Consider the following 25,693-nt stretch of genomic DNA (forward strand, 5'->3'; position numbering starts at 1 on the left):
CAGAAGCACCGAACCTGGTGGGCAGACTAGGTTTTTGGGTGTTTTTTTTTAATATTCATTTTTTAAAATTTATTTAACTGCACAGGGTCTCAGTTACAGCACGGGGGATCTTCAGTCTTTGTTGTGGCATGCAGGATCTTTTTTTTCTTTTTTAGTTTCAGCATGCACACTCTTTAGTCGTGTCATGTGTGATCTAGTTCCTGACACGGATCCAACCCAGGCCCCTGCAACCTGGGAGCTCGGAGTCTTAGCCACTGGACCACCTGTGACGTCTGGGAGGCTAGTTGAATAGACAAAGAATAGTCATTCCTTTCTATTGATACCAGTCTTGCCTTGAATAGTTATTTCCCTTTTTAAAAAATGCATTGTTCTTTCTCACTGAAACTCAAACTGCTTGGGGTCAAGGACTGAATTCTTAACACCTTTTATTTCCTCAGCAAATGAATGTTCAGTGATAAGAATAGGTAATTCTCATTTGGCTAAAAGTACTAAAGTCACTCACTTTTTTAAAAGTCATTTTACCTTATGCTAACATTTTTTCTTATTTATTTGATACCGTAGAATTTGCACATCTCCCCATTGAATACTCCTGCAAAGCAAGGAGTCTTTAGACCAAGTAGGGTTAATTTGCACAGTGGTAACTGGTAGAACGAGGGATAATTGCTTCAACTGAGCCCAGTGGAAGTACTGTCACTTCAACTAGTCTAACCTACTCACAAACACTGCTTGGCAACTGTCACATGTCACTGCTTTAATCAACTCTAGGGCAAGCATCATCCCGTTCTAACAGATGGACATGAATTTAACCAGACAATAAACCATGTATGTGCCATAAATATGTTTGCTGAGGGCATGATTCCCTGTACAGAACTTTAAGAACAGCTGTCTTATCGTGAGCTACTGTTTCTTGGTGAGATGATTTGTTAACTGAATTTTGAAAGGTTACATTTATCTTTAATGTAATCTTTAACGTTAATGTGATCTTTAATGTTAGTTTTTCAGTGGCTTCTCCACTACCAGTTGCCTAGTTATTTGGGGGGCAATTTTTATAAACAAAAGTTATTTACATGAGATTTTTAGAAGCTAATGATATGGTTCCTTTGCAAATGTGGTGTCATTTGTCTGAAAGGGCTTGTTACCTTTTGTTTGTTGCCAGGGTATGTGTATCATTAATTGTGAGCTGTCATTTTTTTTTTCTTGATGCCTATTTCTTTTTAATACTTCTGTTAAATTACCATATAAACTACTACTTACATGGCTTTATCTGTGCAGTTTCTTAAAAATGCAATCTTTTGTCTTTCTCCTTTTTTCTGTCATTATCTTCAGAGACCATGTTTTCTTATTCTTTCAACAGTGCTTCTTCCCCTGTGGAACTAGTTGCAAATTAAAATATGAAGCGTTATATTTGTTCATTTTAGAGTCTTTAGAGGGTAACTTCCATTAGTGTACATTTTCACTGGCACCGTCCACCAGGCAAAGTATAAATTGCTGTATAAAAACTGGAAAAGTGTTTGAATGAGTAAAGCAGATGTTCTCCTAGCATGAAGCAGATGTAAAACTTGCAAGTGTCTGTCTAATAAAGTACAGCATTTGGTTCTATACAGCTGGTGCCAAGATTTCCAATTAATCATGTCGAAATGCATTTTTACTAATCAGGATCCCCTCTGTTCTTTACCCATTCTGGGTATTTTAGAGAGAGAAAGGATGGGGCACAAAAGTGGCTTTCTGCTTTTAGTACTTGGAGCAGTGGTTTTTTTTTTTTTTTTTTTTTTTTCCTCATCTTTATGAAGTCAGTCTCCTTTTATTTCTTAAAGTGTATCAGATTCGGAGCCCCCTACATGTGAATGGCTGGTTTGGTTCTCCAGTTTGGTTTGGGCGTGTGAGTTTGATGTTAGAATATTCCACTGAAGGCAGCCATACTTTGAACACTTTAAGACAGTAGGAGAGGAGGAAAGGAATGTAATATACTTAATGGTTTGGTTTTTTTTAATTTGTATGGACAAAAGCTAATATTTGCTTAATGTCAATTCCTAGCTTCTATGGTTACTTGATCAAGGAGGAGGTTGAACATTCTAGGAACAAGTGATACAATTTAGTTATATGTTATCAAAAGCAATGGATCAGGTTTTGCCTAAAGATTGAAGGTGAATGGATTAATGTGACTGCTAAGATAAAACTTTGTAGGTATAAAACAGACAGGCAGAAATCAGTAGCAAATGTAAAAACTGGAAGAGCTGTATCATTTCCTGTCCTTTCTATAAAGCAAGTGTGCTCATGAAGTTACATTTCAGAACCTCATGGGCCTGAAATGTTTGATTTCATGTTTGATTTCCCAAGGATAAGTTTGTTTTCTATGAAAGGCAACTCAGTATATAAGAAGGTTTACTACCCTGTATCTTCTGGCTTTTTAAAAAAGAAGAATTAATAATGATAAAACATAACAGTTTGTTTCAGTATCACTAAGTGAATGTTTACACACACTTTGAAAATTGAGTATTTCTTCAGTGCTCTATTCATGAATTGATTTATAATACTTTTTTAAAAGGTAGGAGAAATATTTCTTTAAGTATCTTAAGGGCAAAAGGAAATACATTGCATAATTTCCAGATCTGAAGATAAATAGCATGAATGATTCTTTTAATGAAATGTTTATTATTATTTGAAAAATAATGGGAGATGGAGAAAGCAAAGATGTGCTAAAAGAAGTTATCGACTAGAAAGTAAGATTTTCTGTGCTTTTCTTCCCCAGTAAAGCTGCATTTTTGGAATATGGATCTGCTGTGTAGGAAAAAACATAGATGGTATTACATTTTAGACAGTGTGTTACAGAATCTGGTCTTTTTAAATACTGGTGTTAAGAATCTATAATAACAGGTTATAAAAATTTTTGTTCATTTATATTGTTATATATATATATATATATATGAAATATAAGGTCTAGGAATATTAATAGGATGATTCCAGAAAGTTCCCCATGCTTGTTACCAATTGCCTGCATATTTTGTATTACTGATTTACATCTTAAACTTCATAAAAGCATCTTGCAACCGAATTGACTAACAGCCACTACTTTAGATTTTCAGTTCTTCTAAAATTGAATATTTATATAAAAGCAGTTTAATATTTCTTATATTCATTTTCCTACAAGAAAGTCTTCCCACCAAGGTTACACTTATCAGAGTAAAATTCACGTGTAAAAGATCTGCCCTATTTTACTAAGAATAACATATTCTTAGAATAAAAAGATTATCAATCTTATATAATACTATTAGCTTTTAGGCGAGTATCTAATGCAGTTGTGGTTCTTTTTATTTGAGAGACTTTTTTCTACTGTCCCTATTTTGTTTCTAACTAATAGTACATAAGAATGGTGTTTTTTTAAGGTTTTTTTTAAGGTTTTAATTTGTATGAAATAAAAAACATTAACTCCAGAACATTAACTTAAATGGAACTAGTTTTCTCCTTTGTTAAAAATGGTTAGAAAAAATTTTAAACATCCACAAAAATAGAATAGTAAAATCAACCCCTATAATATATACCCAGCTTCAATAATTATTAGCCTTCTGTTGCTTATTTGTTTATTGAAGCATATTAATAGTTGATGTACAGTATTGCATAAGTTACAGGTATACAATATAGTGATTCACAATTTTTAAAGGTTGTATTCCATTTATAATTATTACAAAATGTAGGCTATATTCCCTGTCTTATACAGTATGTCCTTGTAGTTTATGTTCTTTTAACTTTTTGTTTTATTTTAGGGTATAGCTGGTTAACAGTGTTGTGAGTTTCAGATGAACAGCAAAGGGACTCAGCCATACATGTACATATTATGTATCAAGCCTTCCATTGTTTTCTATTGGGGTATAGCTGAGTAACAGACAATGTTGTGATCGTTTCAGGAGAACTAGCAAAGGGACTCAGCTATACATACACATGCATGTATCAAGCCTTCCATTGTTTTTATTTGCCAAGATTTCTTAAGACTATTTTGTCCGAAGTTTTTTTTTTTCTTTTTTTTAAGTTTTAGTTCTGTATCCTGTTTCTCCAGTGACAGTAGATGTTTAAACAAAACTAGGTCATGTAAACCCAATAAACCTCACTTTATTTCAGGAAGTGGAGCGAGAAATCTCATTCAGAACAGAATGTGGACTATATTACTCCTACTACAAGCAGATGCTGCAGGCGCCTACCCTCATGCAAGGTAATCACAACTAACAGTTTTATTTAGGGTCTGCTGCATTCTTTTCAATATTTAAGCCAAAATATACTAATACATTTTAAATGTTTTGTAGGGCTTGTGTAGTTTTTCTTTGTACTTGTATGTTTTTCCTTAGCATAATCATTCTATGAAGATGTTTTGCTCAGGAAGAAGTTATATATAATATTTTATGTAACTCTCCTCTCTTTGTATCTCAGCTCTACTCCATCCCAAATTATCTGTTTGCAGTTTCTTGGTTTTACTGTTGTTGTTTTCTTTTTCATGATCATTTTGGAAAAGGTCTCTGTATTTAAAAGGAGTGTTGTCTGAAAACAGGAGACATTTGGGCAATGCAAATGAGAATTACAGTTGTCTTTTTTGCCTCCAGTGCCCCCATTCATTCCTTTATTTTGCAATTACCTTTTTCCTCCATTTTCTGGGTTTATAAGTGGTTTAGTGTGTACTGTTTACCTTTACTCCATTTAATGGAACCCCCACAAAAGGCTCTCTCCTACTTAATATATGCTTTATATCCTTAATATGGGTGCAATGGCAGAGGATTGCCTTTTTCTAGGCTTTGTTTGGAATCAGGTATATTTTTGGCAAGTATCTGTCACAGGTAATGTTTTGTATTTATAATTTTATCACAATAGGAGACTTGAAATTTTGGCCGCCTTTCATTTTAGTGCCATAAAAGTTCATCAGTTGACTCCCGTGTAGATAATCACATTCAAACATAATAAGGTGAATTACCCACCAGCCTTGTACTTAATGGTTTTGGCAGCCATTGATGACGATTGCTATGTACCTTATTTCATAGTTACAGAAGTGACTGTCATTCCTCCTGCATTTCTTAGCCAAAACTTTGTTATATAGAAAACCTTTTTCTCATCAGCTATTTGGTTACCCTGAGATAGTTTATCAAAAAAAAAAAAATGTCAGGGTAAGTGTTGATTTCTCATCCCATATAGTTGACCCTCATTATTCATGGATTCAATATTTGCAAGTTCATGTACTCACTGAAACTTATCTGTAACCCCAGAGTCAATAGTTTTGGTTCTTTCATGGTCATTCACAAGCATGCGCACAGCAGTGAAAAATTTTAGTTGCCTGATGTGCGTGTTCCCAGCTGAAACTGAACAAGGTGATGCACGGCTTTCATGTTTAGCTCTCAGACTGCAGAGTCCTTTTCACAGTCTGCTTAGTGCCATGTTTTTTGCATTTTTGTGCTTTTTGTTGATGACTTTGATATTTAAAGCGATCCCCAGGCATAGCACTGAAGTGCTATATAGTCTTCTTAAATGTGAGAAGGCTGTGGTGAAGGCATACGGAGAAAATACATGTGTTAGATAAGCTTTGTTCAGGTGTGAGTTAGAGTGCTGTCGAGTTAAATGTTAATGAATCAGCAAATGGTGTCTTTCGACAAAAACTCACATAAATCAAGGTCATGTGTTGATCATTTGGTGAAAACACATGACCAGAAGCTTGGAAGAACCTAACCCTGTTTCTCCTACTTGTTCAGTATTGCTCAGTTTTCTTTGCAATTTTATAGAACATAACTACAGTGAGTATGAGAATCAACTGTCCTTACTAGTTCTCAAACTTACGAGTTGCTTCTCTAGCATTCTCTAAAGCAGTGGTTCTTATTGAAGGGCAGTTGTGTCCCTGGGAGACAACCAGAATGTCCAGAGATCTTTTGATTGTCGCAGCTTAGAGGGGAGGGAATGAGTGTGCTCCTGGAATTTAGTGAGCAGAGGGCAGAGATGTTTCTAAATATCCTGCAATGCTCAGGACAGTCCTCCAAACAAAGAATTATCAGGACCAAAATATCAAAATACAGGTAGTGCTGAAGTTGAGAAACTGCTCTAAAGGCGAATAATGAGTATTTTCTAAGTGTCACTGTGAACGCAGTAGTTGATCTTTCAGTTCATTTAAGTCATTTGTTAAAGACTATTCTTTTACAAACTTTCAAACATATAAAAATGTAGAACTCTCTAATGGGTTTGCACTCAAGTATCACTCAACTACAGTGGTTACCACTTTATAACCAATCTTGTCTCCTCGCTACCCCCCACCCTCCACCTGGATTATTTTGGAGTAATTCCAAGACCTCATATTGCTCATCTGTAAATATAGCAGTATATTTCTCTAAAGAATGGCAACTCCTTTTTGTGAATATAACCAACTTGTCATTGTCACCAATAAGAAATGACTTAGTATCAAATATCCACTCAGTATTCTCATTTTCCTGATTGTCTTACAGATTTTTGATGTGATGTGTAGTTTTTTGAGATCCAAGTAAAGCTCATCCATTGCAATCTTTCGCAGTGTCTTTTCTTTTAAGCTATGGATTTCTTACCATCATTTTTTTCCTTGTAATTCCTTGTTGAAAACAAACACAGTTTGCTCTGTCTGAGAGTTTTCCACTTTCTGGGTTTTGTGGGAGCCCCAGTGGTTGCATTCGGTGTTTCTCTGTTGTCTGAATTCCCTCTTGATTGGCAGTTAGATCTAGAGGCTTGCTCAGATTTAGGTTCTGCTTTTTGGCAAGAATACTTTATAGATGGTGTTGTACAATTCCACATCAGGGAATGTACCGTTCTTTCTTTTGGAGTTAGGCCTAGGCCATCCGTTACTGAATTCTCAGCCTTTCACCTATTGGTTTGACACCACTGATGATCACCACCTAAATCTGTTCATTGTGTCATGACTATAGCGTGGTGATAATCTAAGTCTGTAATTCCTGCTATCATTATCAGATGGAATTCCTCTCTAAAGAAAAACATTTTCTCTTCAACTGTTTGGCAACCCCGAATTTTAACTCCTAAAGGAAAGATGGGATAAGTATTGATGCTTTCCCTTTGTTGTAGAATGAGTTACATCTCTCGCATCCCCTAAAGGTTTGCTTGTTTAAATACCACCATAAATGCATGGATTTCTAACATACTTGATGTGTTTCAATCTTTTGCCTTATTCTTCTTAAAACAAATTGTCCAATCTTTGGCCAGTGGGATGCTCTTCAAATCAGCTTCTGTCTTTCTGATATGACTCCTGTAGTCTTTGCAGACTCCCTCGTTTTTGACATAACAAGTTGTTTCAAACCCATTTTGTGTGTTTTCTACCCCTGGCTTAGAAATCAGCTGTTTCTCCAGAGGAGCCCCAGTCCTCTTTCGTGGCTAGAGACGTGGTTAGAGACCACATTCTGGGTACCCAAGGCCCTTACTGCTTCTAGGTTGGTCTTTGTTTCCAGACCTTTTTAGTGAGCAGAGCTAGGAATGTGATTTTTTTTTTCCCTGAGAGAAAATATGAATATAGCTATTTTTAGTTCAAATTTAGAAGAAGGTTTTGCTTTTTCAACTTTACATTTGTATCTTTTTTATTTAAGTAAAAAATTTTGACTTCTTATGATATTAACATCACATCTATTTTTTGCTGCTGTGTATGATACTTACAGTGTAGAAATGATAATATTGCTACCAACAGTGTGACTGCCTGAAAAACAAAGCTGTCTTTGTAATTCTGTTTTATTTTTTTATTTTTTGTTTGTTTGTGTTTTGTCTTTGGCCACACCGCGTGGCTTATGGGACCTTAGTTCCCTGGCCAGGGACTGGACCTGGACCCATGGCAGTGAGAGCGTGGATTCCCAACCACTGGACCACCAGGGATTTTTGTCCTCAGGATGTGGCCTCCTGGAAATTTATAGTCACATTCCTCTATTCTCAAGAACACTAGAAAGAGGTGGTTTTTTTTTTTTTTAATACCAACTCAGTAGGTATCTTTGTTTTATCTTGCTTTTGGTTTTCAGGGATTGCTTTGTAAAACATTTTAATATATATTTTTATACTTATTTTTTAAATGTTTACATGGTTCCAAAGTAAAAACTATAAAACAGGGGGCATTCAGGAAAGTCCCCCTCTCATCTCCACCCTGTTTCTTTTCTTACTCTTAAGGTAACTATTTTTATTAGTTTTTGGTTTATTCTTCCACAGTTAATATTTTCAATGTAAGCAAACATTTTATATATTTTTATTTTACCTTTTACTGTAGAAAAATCCCTGCTTACTGTACACACTATTCTTTATATTGCTATTTTTTTTACTTGACTGAAATCACTCTGGAGTAGAGTAGCATGATATGCCTTATTTATTTGCTCACTTCATTCTTGCAGTGGCACAGCACCCCTTTGTGTGGGTAACCACACTTTATTCAGGTATTCTTCTCTGCCTGCTCGGACTGCCATAGCAGACTAGCATAGACTGGGTGGCTTAAAAAGCAGAAGTTTATTTTCTCACCGTTCTGAAAGCTGGCAGGCTGAGATCAGAGTGCCAGCACTGTTGGGTTCTGGTGAGGACTCCCTGGGTTTGCTGATGGCCACCTCTGCACCCTCAGAAGGAGGAGGGACAGCGAGCAGGCTCTCCAGTGTCTCTTCTGGTAAGGGCACCAATCCCATCATGAGGCTCCCCCTCTTATAACCTTCATCTCTACCTAATTACGTCCAAAAGGCTCATCTTCAAATACCATCACATTGGGGGTCTCTAGGACTTTGACATGGACGGGAGGCACTTAAAGACTCCATAACACCCCTACATTAGTCTAGTAGGACTGCTGTGACAACATAACACAGACTGGGTGGCTTAAACAGTATAATTTTTTTTTTTCAGTTGTGGAGGCCTGAGGTCTACAATCAGGTACTGTCAGGGTTGGTTTCTAGTGAAGCCTGTTTCTGGCTTGTAGATGGCCCCATTCTTCCCGTGGTCTTTGATGGCCTTTCCGCTGTGTGTATTCATAGAGAGAGGGAGAGAGTCCCCTTTTGTCGGTTCCTCTTTTATAAGGACAGCAGTCCTGTCGGATTAAGGTCCCACCCTATGACCTCACATATTAACCCTTTTACCTCCTTATAGCCCCTATCCAAATACAGACACTGGGATTAGGGCTTCAGAATAGAAATCTGGGGAGACGCAGTTCAGTCCAAAACACCTCCCACTGATGGACTTTGGAGTTGGCTGCATAACTTTGTACCTATGTCATTTTGTCTTTTTGCCAGTCTGTCTTTGGAAATAATTCCTAGAGTTGGACTTCCTGGATCAAAGAGCAAATGCATATGTAATTTTGCTAGGTGTTGCCAAATTGTCTTATGTAAGGATTATTTCATTTTGCCTTCCCAGCTACAGTGTATGAAAGCACCTTCAGTTCAGTTCAGTCGCTCAGTCATGTCTGACTCTGTGACCCCATGGACTGCAGCACACCAGGCTTCCCTGTCCATCACCAGCTCCTGGAGCTTGCTCAAACTCATGTCTATCAAGTCGGTGATGCCATCCAACCATCTCATCCTCTGTTGTCCCCTTCTCCTCCTGCCTTCAATCTTTCCCAGCATCGGGTTCTTTTCCAATGAGGCAGTCCTTTGCAGAAGGTGACCAAAGTACTGGAGTTTCAGCTTCAGTCCTTCCAATGAATATTCAGGGTTGATTTCGTTTAGGAATGACTGTTTTGATATCCTTGCAGTCCAAGGGACTCTCAAGCATCTTCTCCAATACCACAATTCAAAAGCATCAGTTCTTCGGCACTCAGCATTCTTTATGGGCCAACTGTCACATCCATACTTGACTACTGGAAAAACTATAGCTTTGAGTTGATGGACCTTTGTCGGCAAAGTAATGTCTCTGCTTTTTAATATGCTGTCTAGGTTTGTCATAGCTTTTCTTCCAAGGAGCGAGTATCTTTTAATTTCATGGCTGCAGTCACCATCTGCAGTGATTTTGGAGCCCAAGAAAATAAAGTCTGTCACTGTTTCCATGGTTTCCCCATCTGTTTGCCATGAAGTGATGGGACCGGATGCCATCATCTTCGTTCTTTGAATGTTGAGTTTTAAGCCAGCTTTTTCACTCTCCTCTTTCACTTTCATCAAGAGGCTCTTTAGTTCCTCTTCGCTTTTTGACATAAGGGTGGTGTCATCTGCATATCTGAGGTTATTGATATTTCTCCCAGCAATTTTATTCCAGCTTGTGCTTTATCCAGCCCGGCATTTCGCATGATGTACTCTGCGTGTAAGTTAAATAAGCAGGGTGACAATATACAGCCTTGACACACTCCTTTCCCTTATAGGCTCACTAATGGAATATATTGTCAAGCTTCTTGATTGTTTCCAAGCTGGTAGTTGAGAAGTGGTATCTCAGTGATGTTTTAATTTGCATTTCTAGTAGGAGTGAGGTTGGGCATCTTTTCAAATGTGTAAGAACTGTGTGCATGTTCTTCTGTGAACTATCTATTCATACCTTCTGTTGAATAGTCGACTTGGTTACAGTAGCAGGTGACCAAATTATAGTAGTGGAATTCTTTAACAACAGATTGATTTCTCACTCTTATTATCCAGCCTCTATGGGGAACATACTGTTATCACAGCAGAGGGAAAAGCAAGATTGCTGGTGGAAACATGCAGTGATTCTGCTGATATGACCTCTGTCACATCCACTCACATGCCATGGCTCAGAGCAAGTCATATGGCCAAACCCATCCCAGGGGAGTGAGGGAGGCTTCATATATTCTCCCTGGGGAGGTCCTAGAGGCCTCATGACAGGAAGGCAAGGCAGGAAAATATAAAATCCTCTTGTGCAAATTTCTGTAGAAGATTCTATCACATCACGAAAGTTATAATTTACCTATGTTTGTGTAAACATTTAAACAAGTGTCCATCTGATATATGGGGGGTAAGCTCTTTGTGGATGTTGTTGTTTAGTTGCTAAGTCGTGTCCCACACTTTTGCAACCCCATTTACCGTAGCCTGCCAGGCTTCTCCATCCATGGGATTCTCCAAGCAAGAATACTGGAATGTGTTGCTGTGCACTCTTCCAGGGGATCTACCCAACCCAGGGATCAAACCCGAATCTCCTGCATTGCATTGCAGGTGGATTCTTTACCGCTGAGCCACCTTGGAAGCCCAAGCTCTTTGTGGATAGGATATATTATATCCCCAATACCTAGCACATTCTCTGACATATACTAAAGAATCTATGAATAGTTTTGCATGAATAATTATCTTTTCCTCAATTTTCAAATATTAATCTTAGGTTTTCGTGGCTTAATATATGATAACAAAACGGAATCTATGAGGACAATTAATCTCCTTCAACGAATGAATATTTACCAAGAGGTTTTTCTCAGTATTTTGTATAGAGTTCTACCCATACAGGTATGTTGTGATCTGTGACATTGAATTTAATATCAGATGAAAGTCAAGTGTTGAAATGTTTCACATAGGTTTTTCTGATCTTCAGCTGTCTTGATATAAAAACAACAATTTTATAAAAACAAGCTAATTTTCTCCTTAGATATTGTGAATTTTGCTTTTTATTTATATTTTATATTTTTACATATAGATACTTTGAGGCTTGTAAGTGTGTAGTTTGAAAGCTGGTAAATATTTTCAATTGGCAATGTGTAATCACTCCTCATTTATCTTTGGATTAAAAAAAAAAAACCTGGAAGATTAGCAGATCACAGTGACCCTCTTCACCTGAATAAAGGAATACTAGACAAAATTAGGTGTAAAACTTATCTGAAGCCAAAGTCCTCAGGAACTTCCCTCTTCTGCTCTTGATATTGAGAAAGAAGGCTGCTAGCACACTTTTACATGGGAAGGAGTGATGTATGCTTATTTCTTAGAATTAATACCAAACTTCTAAATACTAAATTTCCACTTGCATGTTTTTTAAGTGGCAATGAGTAGGAGTAGGAGTTCTGTAACAAACATTTTTTTTATCATTCCCTTTTACAGAAATACATAGAACCAGTTTATTTTTATATTTACACCTTATTTGGACTCCAAGCAATTTATGTCACAGCTCTTTACATAACCAGCTGGCTCCTGAGTGGTACGTGGCTCTCAGGACTGTTAGCAGCCTTCTGGTACGTCACAAACAGGTGAGTTGGAATCAGTATTCCTTTCTCCCTTTCTAAGTGTAAGTTTAGAAAATGAAGTTACTTCATTTCCAGGTTAAAGAAGGTTGTTCTTCCACATTCGTGTCAGAGTATTTTCTCTTTGGGAAGCCCTGGTGGCTCAGCGGTAAAGAATCCACCTGTGATGCCAGAGACATGGGTCCGATCCCTGGGTCGGGAGGATCCCCTGGAGAAGGAAATGGCAACCCCCCTCCAGTATTCTTGCCTGGAAAATTCCATGAACAGAGGAACCTGGCATGATACAGTCCATGGAGTTGAAAAAGAATCGGACACGACTAAACAACCACCATTTTCTCTTTGGGTTACTTCATAAAGATTTTATTTAGTAACATAGAAAGTCCCTACTTCTGTATTAATATGTCTACAACTGAGGAACAAAACATTGAATTGTAAATCAAGAGAATCATCTATAATAGTCCCAATTCTGTTACTAACTTGCTGTGTGATTAATATTTCTCTAGTCACAAATCTCATTTCTAAGGTTTAATAATATCTTTATTAGCAACCTCAATAAGATTGTGTGGATCTCCTAATTAGCAAAGCATAAAGCACTGTACAAATGTAAGGAAGTTCTTATATTATTTAATTAATATATATTAATTTCCAAATACCAGAGCATTATTAAATAGCATTTTTAAAAAACATAGTCAAGATATATCAAATTATTGCCTGACCTGTAAAAGCAATATCAATATTCAGTATCAGTCTTAAAATTTGAACATGAGTTCTAATACTGGTTAATCCTCAACAAATTATTTTTTATTATAACTTTATTGAGTGGTTACTATATGCTAAGCACTTTACATTAGTGCTTTATATGTATTATTTTAGCAACCTTATAGTGTAGGTACTATTATTACTACTATTTCAGAGATGAGATAATTGAAGCTTAAAAGGTTGAGTTTTATAGTATACATTATATATATAAATATATGTAAAAGGTTAAGTTATATGCATAGACATGTATATGAGACTATTTATTAGGCGTATATATTTATATAGAAAGGTATACACACATGCATACGCACATATGGAGCTAAGTGTTAATCAGAATTAAGATGCAAAGTGTGAGATCGCTGTTACGCTGCTTCCTAACAGTTGAATCTAACATATAATTCCAGCTAAAAGTCAAATTTACTTCTATTAAAAGTAAATAAAAGACATTTGTTGGATATCTAGTGTGTAGGAATGGTTCTTGGTACTGGGTGTACAAACTTGAAAACTGTTCTTGCCCTCTGGGGGTTCACATTCTAGGGGAGTGGGCCAAACAGTTTTTACCAGTATCTTTTTTAATTTATTTATTTTTTATTGAAGGATAAGTGCTTTACAGAATTTTGCTGTTTTCTGTCAAACCTCAACATGAATCAGCCATAGGGATACAAATATCCCCCGACCTTTTGAACCTCCCTCCCATCTCCCTCCCCATCCCACCCCTCTAGGTTGATACAGAGCCCCTGTTTGAGTTTCCTGAGACATACAGCAAATTCCCATTGGCTATTTATTTTACATATGGTAATGTAAGTTTCCATGTTACTGTCTCCATACATCTCACCCTCTCCTCCCCTCTCCCCATGTCCATAGGTCTATTCTCTATGTCTGTTTCTCCATTGTTGCCCTGTAAATAAATTCTTCAGTACCATTTTTACCAATTATTAATCAATGACAAAATTAAGACTCGAGTATAAAACGCTATCAGTTCCACCCCTGTCTTCCTGTGGACAGGTTATTTAAATTTTCTCAATGACAGTTTTATGTTACAGGGATGATGATAAGGATGAATTATTGAGAACCAAGAACCAAAATCCAAATATACTTACTGTAATACGTCTTTCACTTCAGGAAATCTTTGAGGTAATGGTGGTAAAAATTACCCCTTGGGCCCTTTGTGTTTTCCATGCACAGAATAGATACCACGAGGGTGGAGTTTACCATCCCCCTGAGAGAGAACTGGGCGCTGCCGTTCTTTGCAATCCAGATAGCAGCAATTACATACTTCCTGAGACCAAACTTACAGCCTCTTTCTCAAGTAAGTTTTTACAATCCTTTGTGTCTATTTTTAGTTCTCCAGTTTTATCTTAGAAGCTTCAGAAAATGTGATGTTCATAGTGTCCCAGTATCTGTTGATAGTTCTTATTCCACAACCAGTTTTTTAACTTGAGTTACATTTTTTTTTTCAAGTCTTTCCCTACTTTACAAAGAAAATGTTTTCATTTATGATGTGAAAAATGTTCTTTGTATCATCTTCCCTTAAATAGTTGCAGCAAAGCCACACAAAATTTCTGCAGAGCTGTCAGAATTTTTAAGCGATTGCTCTTGAGATGTGATTTGGTGCATTATCGCCTCCATAATAATATGGAGTACACATACTGTATGTGAATATTTATATGCAAAGTGTCACTTTAGGATATTTAGAGCATAAGTAACAAATGCAAGAGTGTTCAGAGCAACACTTTATAGTTTTTTTCTGTTTTGTTTGTAGAGATATTGGCTGCTCTTGAGAACACTTGTCTGAGAGGCTTTTTATTAGTAGAGACGTGTAAATTATATAAAATTTTCTTTTTACAGAGGCTGACACTTCTTGCCATTTTCGTATCAACTTTTCTCTTTAGTCTAACATGGCAATTTAATCAATTTATGATGCTGATGCAGGCATTAGTGCTGTTCATACTGGACTCCCTAGACATGTTGCCAGCAATGAAGGTAAGCTTTGCTTCCTTTTCTCAGTTGAGATGGTCATTGTTTAATGTTTTATATCATAGAATGAGCTCAAAATATGCACATGCTTAATGATAAAGTTGAAGCTGCTTCTTAACTGTAATGTAAATATCCTGTGGTCAGTTGAAGTTCAGTAATTTATACAGCCTAGTTTGATGATTTTAACTTTTATCCTGCTTATTTTACATTAAAAGACATATTTATTTGGAGCACAAGTGTCTGAGTCAATTGTCCTTTATAGAGTTTACTTAAATGTTAAAATGTAGGATAGCTGTTTTAAATGTGTTACTGTATATTGCCCCATCCTTTTTTCCCCCAAGGAAATCAGTGGATATATAACAACTTTTCTGTGGTACTTTATAAAATTTTCATAGTAACATTTACCTTCTGGGATCTGAATCCCTATTGACTGGGCAGAGGCCACCTGTGAACTAAGGAAATTATGAAGGAAACCACTGTCTGTCTCCCAGTGTGTGCTGCCATCATTTAACAGCATGCAGAAACATGTTTTAATGTGTTGTGTATATGTTTAAGTTGCTCATAGTTACTATTCTAAAGTAACAGTAACTTAAGTTCCCGAGTACAATGAAATATTATCTCCAGACCTAGGGCATCAATATAATCTAATAGAGAAGAGTTGAGCTCACATATTCCCTGTCAGAAGAGATGTAGCAATCGTTGAAAACTGACTGAATCTGAATTAGAAAAGGTTAAAGTCAGTCAGCACAGGAAACAGGTGGGAACCCATGTAAGATGTTGTCCCATCCATTGGGAGTTTGCCATCTAACTTGGGAAATAAAGATGTCTATATAGTTAGATGTCTAATATATACATCTATATAGCTATATCTATCTATGATGTCAATTTGTAGTAATAATAAGCACTAGAAGTCTAGAAGAGGAAGGTTATTTTTAGGCTAGAAAGGTTTCACAGAAATGAGATGCTCAAGCTGGACCAAAAATGAAGAGAGTAGAATTTGGATGGAGTGTGAGAAAGCAATATATGAAGATAAAATACAGTAAAGAAAGCAGGTGGATAAATGGGAAAATAATCAAAAAAGAATGGATACTCATGGGTATAAGTGAATCACTTTGCTGTACACCTATAATCAGCACATCATTGTTAATCAAGTAAACTCCAACATAAAATAAAAATTTAAAAATTTAGATAAAATTTAAAAAGCAGGTGGATAAGCAGAAGCTAAAATGTATATGTGTGTATATGTAGATGCATGATATTGGATAATAATAATAGAACCTACATGCCTGTAAAAGCTATATGTACAAATGAAGCTGAGTCCATTCATGTTGGATTATATTTGCTTTCCTATTTTGTTAACTCTTTATACTTTGCTCATGGAGACTTGCAAGTTAAGGGGAAGGAGTGCCTAGATGCCTCTGCATTTCTCCTTGTCATACACTCCTAGGCCAGTTGGTTTCTTCATATCACACCCCCCCCCCAACAAGTACTCCAAAAGAACACTGTACATTTTAACATAAATAAATTGATTTATTAATTAATCAATGGAAGAAGAAATTAAATAAATAATGAGCAATTTTGAAAATATAACTATGAAGTTTTTCTGTAGTATGTAGTTTTCTCTAGTGTATTTTTACAGTAAGCATCAAAAGCCCAAGAAAAGGTGTTTGTCTTTTCACCAGACTTTCACTTCTTGAAATTTATCATAAGGAAATAATCAAAGGTGTTCATTTTAGTTGTATTGTAATAAGAAAAGTCTGGAAATGACCTAAGTCAATAGCAATAGAGTATTGTCAAATAAACATGTCTTAACTATGTCACAGAGTGTTATATATAACCATTAGTTTTCCTTCTCCATTTTTTTCAAAAGTAAAATATGTATATAGAAAAGAAAGTTTCCAGAAATAATATACATTAAAGTATTAGCAGTCATCTGATCCATGGGTAGGGAACATCCCCTGAGGAAGGAAATGACAATCCACTCTAGTATTCTTACCTGGGAAATCCCATGGACAGAGGAGCCTCATGGGCTATAGTCTATGGGGTCGCAAAGAGTCAGATATAACTTAGCAACTAAACAACAAAATGTGCTTAGTACTCTTATTTTCTTTTTGTTCTATAGATCTCTTGAATTTTCCATAATGAACATCTATTTCTTTTTTTTTTTTTAACTAGAAAACAATAAAAGGTACTATTTTGGCACACACAAAACTAAAGAATAATACAACTGATTTATTTTATATTCAGTTCTAAACTTCACTGAACTTTTCATATTTGAAACTCTGTTGGTGTTAGAAGTAGTATCAGAATTTAAGGAGGAACAGTATCATAATGAAAGGATCCTGGCTTATAATACATAAGTTGCTACTATCAGTTCTGAAAATAACTAGCTCTTTAAGCTTTGTCAGCTGATACAAGTTCTTGGAGCCTTAGTTTCTTCATAAACTGGAATCATGATCTCTAATCATGTCACATGGGAAAGAGTCAGAATAATTGATAGAGAAAAAGATAATACAAATTCAAAGCCTGATGTGGTGATAAAAAACTATCTTTTTCAGTACATGTCATCTTCTTTTCATGGATGATGGAAAGTCTCTTACCATCAAAGGTGAAGTTTTCAGTGAGAAATGTGTACAGAACTTTAAAATATAAAATAGAACAGTAAATGTTATTATTAAGCATGTAATTCTGTTCCATTACTAAGGATATAGAGATTACCCATTGTGAAAACAAGACACATTAGTGATTAATACCTGGGAGGCAATTTTAAAGTACTCGATAAGTTTCTAGACAAAATGAAGTAAACGCACCTCTCCTTATTCCTCCCACTAAGTACAATTAAAAGCAGCCCTAGACATTATATAAAAAACAAACATAAGATTTTGAGAGGTGGAGAAAAGAAAGTAGACAATGCCTAGAGACCTCAAGACCAAAGGGAAAACATGACACTGAGTTCCCTCAATTTTCTCTTTGCTGTATTTATCTCAGACTAAGTATTAGAGAAGTTAACAACCAGGAAATACTAATGGATTCAGAGGGGGAAAAAGTCTCAAGAAAAGGTGAAGCATGAATGCCACACGGAGAACCTTCAACTTCTAACTGTTGGTAGTAAGACATACCTTACCCTCTTTGCCAGGATGGTATCAGCAGATGCCTTATGGGGAGCCTAAACTTTCATCTTCACTTTGCAGTAATGAGACATCCCCTTAAAAGTCAGCAGAGGTCAAATGGGCACCCTGGACAGCCAGATTCATCTGGAAATAATGAGGCAGCATCCTTCTTTCCTCAGTGGCATGAGGCTAGGATGGTATCAGAGGAGGTCTGCTGACAATGAAGGTTTACAGAAGGTTCCAAGATACATAATGTCATACAGTACAATTGAAGATCATTTATTAAACTAAGAACCAGGAAAATCTCTTGAATGAACAGGTATCAACAGGTGGCAACACCAAGACACACAAAAGTTGAATTATATCTGACAAGGAATTTAAAGTAGCCATCATAAAATTGTCATTGAGCAATTACAAATGCACTTGAAACAAATGAAAAAATAGAAACTCTCAACTGAGATTTAAAAGATAAAAAGAACAAGCAAATGAAAATTTTACAACTGAAAAATTCCAATAATGAAAGTAAAAATCTCAGAAGATCAATTCAGCAGTGGACTAGAGTGGTCAGAGGAAAGAATCAGTGAACTTGAAGATAGGACAATTTAGAAATTAACTAATTTGAACATTCAATTAGACTGGAAAAAGTGAACAGAACCTCAGAGACCTGTGGGACCATAGCAAGAACTTGAATTCATGTAATCAGAACCCCAATAGGAGAGGAATGTCAAACTGGAAAAAGTATGTGAAAAAATACATTTTTGAAAGAATGATCAAAAACTTTTACATATTTGGGAAAACCTACATAATCAAGAAGTTGAGCTAATGTCGAATAGTATAAACCAAATAAATCAATGCCAAGATACATCATAATCCAACTTCTGGAGACTAAAGATTTTTCTGTGAAATCAGTCAGAGAAAAATAATACTGATAGGGGTAAACCAATTTGAATGACAGTGGATTTCTCATCAGAAACCATGGTGCTGAGAGAAAACAGTGGTCAACCCAGAGTCTTATACCAGCCAAAATATCTTTCAGGAAAGACAGAGAAAGCAAAACATTATCAGATGAAGGAAAACGAACAGAATTTCTTGCCAACAGATCTACTGTTTTTAAAAAATGGTAAACGAAGTTCTTGAAACAGAAGGAAATGATAAAAGGAGAAATGTTGGGACATCAAGAACAAATAAAAGGCAATTAAAAATAAAAATATTAATTCAGTTCACTTCAGTCACTCAGTCATGTCTGACTGCAACCTTATGGACTGCAGCACACCAGGCGTCCCTGTCCATCACCAGCTCCTGGAACTTGCTCAGACTCATGTCCATCAAGTTGGTGATGCCATCCAACCATCTAATCCTCTGACGTCCCCTTCTCCTTCTGCCTTCAACCTTTCCCAGCATCAGGATCTTTTCTAAGGAGTCAGTTCTTCTCATCAAGTGGCCAAAGTATTGGAGCTTCAACTTCATCATCAGTCCTTCCAATGAATGTTCAGGACTGATTTTCTTTAGGATTGACTGGTTGGATCTCCTTGCAGTCCCAGGGACTCTCAAGAGTCTTCTCCAACACCACAATTCAAAAGCATCAATTCTTCAGTGCTCAACTTTCTTTATGACTACTGGAAAAACCATAGCCTTGACTACGTCAACCTTTGTCAGCAAAGTAATGTCTCTGCTTTTTAATATGCTGTCTAGGTTGGTCATAGCTTTTCTTCCACGGAGCAAGTGTCTTTTAATTTCATGATGGCAGTCACCACCTGCAATGATTTTGGAGCCCAAGAAAATAAAGTCTGTCACTGTTTCCATGGTTTCCCCATCTATTTGCCATGAAGTGATGAGAACTAATGCCGTGATCTTAGTTTTTTGAAAGTTGAGGTTTAAACCAGCTTTTTCACTCTCCTCTTTCACCTTCGCTCTTTAGTTCCTCTTTGCTTTCTGCCATAACGGTGGTGTCATGTGCATGTCTGAAGTTATTGATATTTCTCCCAGAAATCTTGATTCCAGTTTGTGCTTCATCCAGCCCGGCATTTCACATGATGTACTCTGCATAATTTAAATAAACAGGGCAACAATATACAGCCTTGATGCACTCCTTTCCCAAGTTTGAACCAGTCTCTTGTTCCATGTTCAGTTCTAACTGTTGCTTCTTGACCTGCATACCTATTTCTCAGGAGGCAGGTAAGGTGGTCAGGTATTTCCACTTTTTAAGAATTTTACACACTCTGTGGCAATCCACACAAGACTTTAGTGTAGTCAATGAAGTAGATGTTTTTTGGAATTCCCTTGCTTTTTCTATGACCTGGTGTATGCTGGCAATTTGATCTCTGTTTCCTCTGCCTTTTCTAAATCCAGTTTGTACATCTGGAAGTTCTCAGTTCACGTACTGCTGAAACCAAGCTTGGAGGATTTTGAGCTTGACTTTGCTCACCTGTGAAATGAGTGCAATTTTGCAATAATTTCTATGGCTGATTCACATCAATGTATGACAAAACCCAATGAAAAATTAAAAAAAAAAAAGTTAAAAAAAATAATAAAAAAAAAAATTTTGCAATAATTTGACATTATTTGGCATTGCCTTTCTTTAGGATTGGAAAGATAACTGACCTTTTCCAGTCCTCTGGTCACTGCTGAGTTTTCCAAATTTGCTGGCATAGTGAGTACAGCACTTTAACAGCATCATCTTTTAGGATTTGAGATAGCTCAACTGAAATTCCATCACATCCACTAGCTTTGTTCATAGTGGTGTTTCCTTAGACCCACTTGACTTCACACTCCAGGATGTCTGGCTCTAAGAGAGTGATCATACCATCATGGTTATCCAGGTCATTAAAATCTTTTTTGTATGGTTCTGTATATTCTTGCCACCTCTTCTTAATATTTTCTGCCTCTGTTAGGTCCATACCATTTCTGTCCTTTATTGTGCCCATCTTTGCATGAAATGTTCCCTTGGGATCTCTGATTTTCATGAAGAGATCTCTAGTCTTTCCCATTCTATTGTTTTCCTGTATATCTTTGCATTGTTCACTTAGGAAGGCTATCTTTTCTCTCCTGGTTGTTCTCTGGAACTTTGCATTTAGATGGATATATCTTTTCTCCTTCGCCTTTCACTTCTCTTCTTTTCTCAGCTATATGTAAGGGTTCCTTAAACAACCATTTTGCCTTTTTTGCATTTCTTTTTCTTGGGAATGGTTTTGATCACCGCCTCCTATACAATGTTATGAACCTCCGTCCATAGTTCTTCAGACATTCTTTCAGATCTAATCCCTTCAATCTATTATCTATTTGTCACTTCCACTGTATAATTGTAAGGAATTTGATTTAGGCCATACCTGAATGGTCTAGTGGTTTTCCCTACTTTCTTCAATTTAAGTCTGAATTTTGCAGCAAGGAGTTCATGATCTGAGCCACAGTCAGCTCCTGGTCTTGTTTTTACTGACTGTATAGAGCTTATCCATTTTCACTTGCAAAGAATATATTCAATCTGATTTTGGTATTGACTATCTGGTGATGTCCATGTGTAGAGTCATCTCTTGTGTTGTTGGAAGAGGGTGTTTGCTATGACCAGTGCGTTCTCTTGGCAAAACTCTGTTAGCCTTTGCCCTGCTTCATTTTGTACTCTAAGGCCAAACTTGCTTGTAACTCCAGGTATCTCTTGACTTCCTTCTTTTGCATTCCAGTCCCCTGTGATGAAAAGAACATCTGCTTTGGGTATTAGATCCAGAATGTCTTGTAGGTCTTCATAGAACCGTTCAACTTCAGCTTCTTCAGCATTACTGGTTGGGCCATAGACTTGGATTACTATGATATTGAATGGCTTGCCTTTGACTGTAGATCACAACAAACTGTGGAAATTCTTAAAGAGATAGGAATACCAGACCACCTTACCTTTCTTCTGAGAAACTTGTATGCAGGTGAAGAAGCAGCAGTTAAAACTGGACATGGAACAATGGACTGGTTCAAATTGGAAAAGGAATACATCAAGCCTATATATTGTCACCCTGTTTATTTAACTTATATGTAGAGGACATCGTGTGAAATGCTGGGCTGGATGAATCCCAAGCTGGAATCAAGCTTTCCGGGAGAAATATCAGCAACCTCAGATATGCAGGTGATACCACTGTAATGGTAGAAAGTGTAGAGGAAATAAAGAGCATCCTGATGAGGATCATGAGTTTGGGTAAACTCTGGGAGTTGGTGATGGACAGGGAGGCCTGGCGTTCTGTGGTCCATGGGGTCTCAGAGAGTTGGACACGACTGAGCAACTGAACTGAACTGAACTGATGAGGATCAAAGAGGAAAATGAAAACACTGGCTTGAAATTCAGCATTCAAAACAACTAAGATCATGGCATCAGGGCCCATCACTTCATGGCAAGTAGAAGTTGGGCAGGGGGAGGGGGAGGTGGAAGCAGTGACAGATTTTATTTTCTTGGGTTCCAAAACCACTGTGGACAGTGACTGCCGCCATGAAATTGAGAGACATGTTTTCCTTGTTAAGAAAAGCTGTGACAAACCTAGACAGTGTATTAAAAAGCAGAAACATCCTTTTGCCAACAAAGGTCTGTATAGTCAAAGCTATGGTTTTTCCAGTAGTCACATGGATGTGAGAGTTGGACTGTAAAGAAGGCTGAGAGCTGGAGAATTGATGCTTTCAAATTGTAATGCTAGAGAAGACCCTTGGACTGCAAGGAGATCAAACCAGTCAATCCTAAAGGAAATCAACCCTAAATATTCATTGGAAGGACTGAAAGTGAAGCTCCAATACTTTGACAATCTAATGTGAAGAGCCGACTCACCAAAATAGACCCTGGTGCTGGGAAAGACTGAAGGCAAAAAGAGAAAAGGCTGGCAGAAGACAACATGTTAGATAGCATCACTGACTTAACAGATATAAATTTTAGGAAACTCTATGAGATACTGGAGGACAGAGGGGTCGCGTGCTGCAGCCCGGGGGATCACACAGAGTCAGACTCAACTTAGCAACTAAACAACAGCAACAAAATCACGAGTATGTAAAAGAAGAAAAACTGGCCTTCATCAAAATTAAAAACTTTTGTACTTCAAAGTATATCACCAAGAAAGTAAAAAGACAGCTTACAAAATGGGCCACAAAATTTGCAAATCACATGTTTGAAAAGGGATTTCCAGGATATATAAAGAATTCTTACAGAACTTTCAACAGTTAAATATAGGCAAAAGATTAGATAGATATTTCTCCAGAGAAGATATATAAAGGTTCAATAACACATGATAAGATGGTCAACATCATTAGGGAAGATTGAGAAATAAAAGATTGAGAAATAATGTATACATTAAGTTATTCATTGTTAGAACATGATAAAATATAAACCATAACTATAAAGGAATTTAGAAGAAAACTGAAAGCTATTAACAGCATTTGCCTATTTCTAAAATTTATTTATACCGTTGTTTGCTTCCTCTACTTCATATATCTCTTTTCTTCTAAATGTTATAAAGTTTAAAATGTTCTATAACTAAAAGGTATAATGTTTTATTTTCCTTTCTTAGATTGTATTACTTGAAGCTAGGTGTGTCTTCTGCATTATTTAACTTGAGATGTATTCAGCTAGGGACCAACCCGTCAGCATGTGGGAGTCCCCTGATAAAATCTGTTTAATCACCTAACCTTTGGTTGTTGCAGGTGACATGGCTGTATGGTATACAACTCACAGGTTTACTCCTGGTCTGCATTCTTCAGTTTTTTAATTCCATGATTCTTGGATCATTGCTTATCAGTTTTAACCTTTCGGTATTAATTGCAAGAAAACTTCAGGTAGGACTTTTTTTTTTTGTCCTTAAACTTTTTAAAAAACATGTGGTTGTTTGGACCATGTTTTCATATAGGATACAAAGGAAAATTTATGACCAAACTCCCACTAAATCACAGTAAGGGCATTATTATTGTTATTTTTTTTTTTTTGAAGTGCATGGTGTAGCATTCATTTTCAAGCTTTCTGATATGTCACCATCCCTTTGTTTTGACATTATTATTTCCTAAAAAGTTGGAGTCTTACTTAAATTTAGGATTAGCCAGAGATACTTATTTGAATGCTGTTGGTTTAAAGTTGAAATAAAAGAGAAAAAAATGTTAACTTTTCAAGTGTGAACCCAAGAATGAGAAGAACCTATTGCTTGTGGGAGCGTTTGTCACAGTCTTTAAAGTTGGTGGACACCTTGTCATTTGAAGTAGTAACACCACTCTCCCTCATTCTTACATATTATATTGTTATTATTATTGATTTTTAAGTCAGTTAAAATTAACAGTTTTGAGAATTTGAGGTTCCAAATAAATAAATACCTTGGGACACTTACTAGAATAATATGTTGGACAGTCACCTGATCTTTGACTTTATTATGCAATTAAAATTTCTTAAATTTGCATAAAATTTGAGTTAGTTGTCTTTTCCTTAAGAGTGTTGCAAAGCCTGTTCTCTGTCTCATAAGCATATGAGAAACATTTCTCATTCACTTTTAAATCAAGAAGCTGTTTTGTTTTCCATTTGGGGAAGAATAAATCCTTTACTAGTCTTTTGAGTGAGAATTGCTATGGACAAGTCCTCACAAAGATTTTAATAAATAGGCTTTTAGCTGACTGTTAGAAACTGTACGTCTCACTTATCCTTTTAACTTTAATTAGAAATGAATTATCACTCATCTTTGAACTGTTTAGATATTATTATATTTGATAATCTATAAAGTTATTTGAGTGTTATAATAAAATTATTATATATCAAAGAGCACAATTTATTTTTTATGCTGGTGTTTTTATTTAATGGGTTATAGTCTGTGACATACAAATTAGTGGATAAATCATCAAAAGATTTCTTTAGTCAGTATGAGCTGAGTACCTTCTAAGGAGCTCACTCCATACTATGGTTGAAGAGATCTTTTGTTTGTTTTTTTTTTTAAGAGGTCTTTAAAATAGAAAGGACTCAGATACATTCCTTATCGTTTGGAGCTTATTATTAAGTGATTCATTTACTATTAGAAAATAACAAATTTTAAGCAATGTTACTGCATGAAAATTAGGTTATATTTTCTCTGTATGTTGCGTGACTCAATGTTTTAAATCTTTTAAGTAATCTCATTTTAAATGTTTGTGAAGTTAAATGAATATTAAAAAATTAAAACTTAACTCTCTTAATTTCTAGAAAAATATGAAAACTGGAAACTTCCTTAATAGACTTGGGAAACTGTTGTTACATTTGTTTTTCGTTTTATGTTTGACACTTTTTCTCAACAACATTATTAAGGTATGTTAATAAAATGATATATTTAATTTAACATTACTGAAGAGTTACTAGTTTTACTTTAAACAGACTCAGTTTTACCTTTGTTTCAGTAACAGGATTGTTTTCTTTATTTTAGTCTTTGATTTCTATTCACTCTTCAATATGTTCTACTTTGAACCCACCTTTGAGTTTCTTAAACTTTTTTAAAAACTCAGCTTTAAAAGCATTTAACAAGCATTTCTCTAAATTTAAAAAATCTACTTTTTAGGGACAGTTTTCTATACAATGGTACTAAAAAAAAAAAAATGACATGATTTTTATTGGGTTAATTTCATAAATAAACTAGCTTTATTATCAGAGCCACTTTGGTTGATGGAGATGACTTCACCCCTCTGGGAAGGCTGGACCCAGGACAGACCCTTCCTCTAGGAAGATGACAGTCCCGCCCCCTGTCTGTTGACTGTCAAAGAAAGAAAAAAGACCATTCAC

At 36.1% G+C, this 25,693-nt stretch overlaps 1 protein-coding gene across 4 annotated transcripts in view; it reads left to right on the plus strand.

The window, feature by feature from the left end:
- DPY19L3 (dpy-19 like C-mannosyltransferase 3) overlaps nucleotides 1–25,693 on the plus strand; it is a 72,762-nt gene that overhangs the window by 20,743 nt on the left and 26,326 nt on the right. For all 4 annotated transcript variants that reach the window (XM_065925725.1, XM_065925726.1, XM_065925728.1 and 1 more), the window contains exons 4-10: nucleotides 4,114–4,204; nucleotides 11,263–11,384; nucleotides 11,970–12,115; nucleotides 14,054–14,177; nucleotides 14,717–14,851; nucleotides 23,614–23,745; nucleotides 25,124–25,225. In XM_065925725.1, the coding sequence (XP_065781797.1) occupies nucleotides 4,114–4,204; nucleotides 11,263–11,384; nucleotides 11,970–12,115; nucleotides 14,054–14,177; nucleotides 14,717–14,851; nucleotides 23,614–23,745; nucleotides 25,124–25,225 (852 nt within the window). The remainder of the gene's footprint in view (nucleotides 1–4,113; nucleotides 4,205–11,262; nucleotides 11,385–11,969; nucleotides 12,116–14,053; nucleotides 14,178–14,716; nucleotides 14,852–23,613; nucleotides 23,746–25,123; nucleotides 25,226–25,693) is intronic.

This window comes from Muntiacus reevesi, chromosome 2 (assembly GCF_963930625.1).
Source record: "Muntiacus reevesi chromosome 2, mMunRee1.1, whole genome shotgun sequence".
NCBI classification, from domain to species: Eukaryota; Metazoa; Chordata; class Mammalia; order Artiodactyla; family Cervidae; genus Muntiacus; species Muntiacus reevesi.